Source organism: Sarcophilus harrisii, chromosome 5 (assembly GCF_902635505.1).
Source record: "Sarcophilus harrisii chromosome 5, mSarHar1.11, whole genome shotgun sequence".
NCBI lineage: Eukaryota > Metazoa > Chordata > Mammalia > Dasyuromorphia > Dasyuridae > Sarcophilus > Sarcophilus harrisii.
The window spans coordinates 85,409,613-85,411,451 of record NC_045430.1 but is presented as its reverse complement, the minus strand read 5'-3'; the positions used below and the strand labels follow the sequence as shown (position 1 = coordinate 85,411,451).

The window sequence follows — 1,839 nt, the reverse complement described above, 5'->3', positions numbered from 1 at the left end:
CTAAGTCACTGAAGATAATACAATGTTGAGATGACTTTTTTAAGCCAGTGACAGAATAAAGAATTCAAGAATGACTTCTGAGCATTTATATCCAAATTGCATTGCTGATTTACTTTGATAGCTTTTTTCAGATGCAGTTTCTTTCTCTCTCTCTCTCTCTGTCCTATTTTATTTACAGATCCATCTAAAAAAAGAGGTTAAAAATGAGAAACTATACAGGGATAACATTATTCATTATTCGGGGACTGACAGATGACCCACAGTTGAAGGTTCTGCTTTTTATCTTTCTGTTTCTGACCTATATGCTAAGTGTAACTGGGAATTTGACCATCATCACCCTCACTCTGGTGAATCCCCATCTTAAAACTCCCATGTATTTTTTCCTTAGGAACTATTCCTTCTTAGAATTGTCATTCACAACTGTCTGCATTCCCAGATTCCTGTACAACATGTCAACTGGGGACTATACTGTGACATATAATGGATGTTTCACTCAGTTGTTTTTTGGTATCCTCTTTGGGGCCTCAGAATTTTTTCTTTTGGCTGCCATGTCTTATGACCGCTATGTAGCTATCTGCAAACCCCTGCACTATGCAGCTATCATAAACAACAGAGTCTGTAATCAGCTCCTCCTAGGTTGTTGGATGGCTGGATTGATGATTATTGTTCCTGTACTTGGTGGAGCTCTTGAACTAGAATTCTGTGACTCCAACATCATTGACCATTTTGTCTGTGATATATCACCATTGCTGGAGATCACATGCTCTGATACACAATTCCTGGAAAGGATGATTTTAGCCTTTGCTGTATTCACCCTCATCATCACCTTAGTGTTAGTGATTCTATCTTATGCCTACATTGTCAGGACTATTCTTAGATTCCCCTCAGCTGAGCAAAGGAAAAAAGCCTTTTCCACTTGTTCCTCCCACATGATTGTTGTCTCCATGACTTATGGAACCTGCATCTTCATCTATATCAAACCTTCTGAAAAAGAAGGGGTGGCTATGAATAAAGTGGTGACAGTACTTGCAACCTCAGTGGCACCTGTAATGAACCCTTTTATTTATACTCTGAGAAATAAACAGGTGGTTAAAGCTTTTAGAGACACATTGAAAAGGGTTATACTGATTTCAAAACTATAAAAGGCAATTGACATTAAGGAGCAATGGTAGTAAAAGAAACCTTGAGTAATTTTGAATTCTTTGTTCTGGATCCTGTTACTTCATTTTATTCTCTTACAAAGGCACCCTTACTCACAACTCCTTCCCTGCTTTATCCTTTCTAAGGACTTCACTTGTTTTTAATAACCTCAATCACTAATCCATTTCTATAAATCCAATGAACATTTATTTAGAACTAACTGTGTATAAAACACTTACTAGCAAAGGATTTTCCAGCTCTCTACTTAATAGTCACTATTCATTTATTACATAAATTTTATGTACTAGTACTGTACTGTTAAAAAATACATATGTGAAAAGAAGAAAAGCTAATTTCTTACTTCACAAGAAATTAAAATATAATTGGGAAATTTGCACATCTATACACAAAAACTGAAAAGTTGGAGGGAGAAGAAAGGTACTCTGCATGAGGATATAGCAGAGAAGTCAGTCAGAAAGGTTCCCATAGCAGTGAGAAATGAAGGAATATTTTAATTCAGCTCTCTCTTTAACAAGAAGTTTAGAGTTCATGACTTCATCATTCAATGAGAGTAATTGGGTAGTGATAAGTCCATCACCAACACTAGTAAAATTTACTGGATGTATATGATGTAAAGCATCCCAATAATGATCTTCCTGAGGCATGGTGAAGATACCAAAGAATACTCAAAGTAGAGCA

At 36.2% G+C, this 1,839-nt stretch overlaps 1 protein-coding gene across 1 annotated transcript; it reads left to right on the top strand.

The window, feature by feature from the left end:
- The first annotated feature begins 203 nt into the window (after window positions 1-203).
- On the top strand, window positions 204-1,142 carry LOC100915958 (olfactory receptor 6C2-like). The gene has a single exon (XM_003772145.2). The coding sequence runs from the start codon at window positions 204-206 to the stop codon at window positions 1,140-1,142; it is 939 nt and encodes a 312-aa protein (XP_003772193.2).
- The last annotated feature ends 697 nt before the right edge of the window (window positions 1,143-1,839 follow it).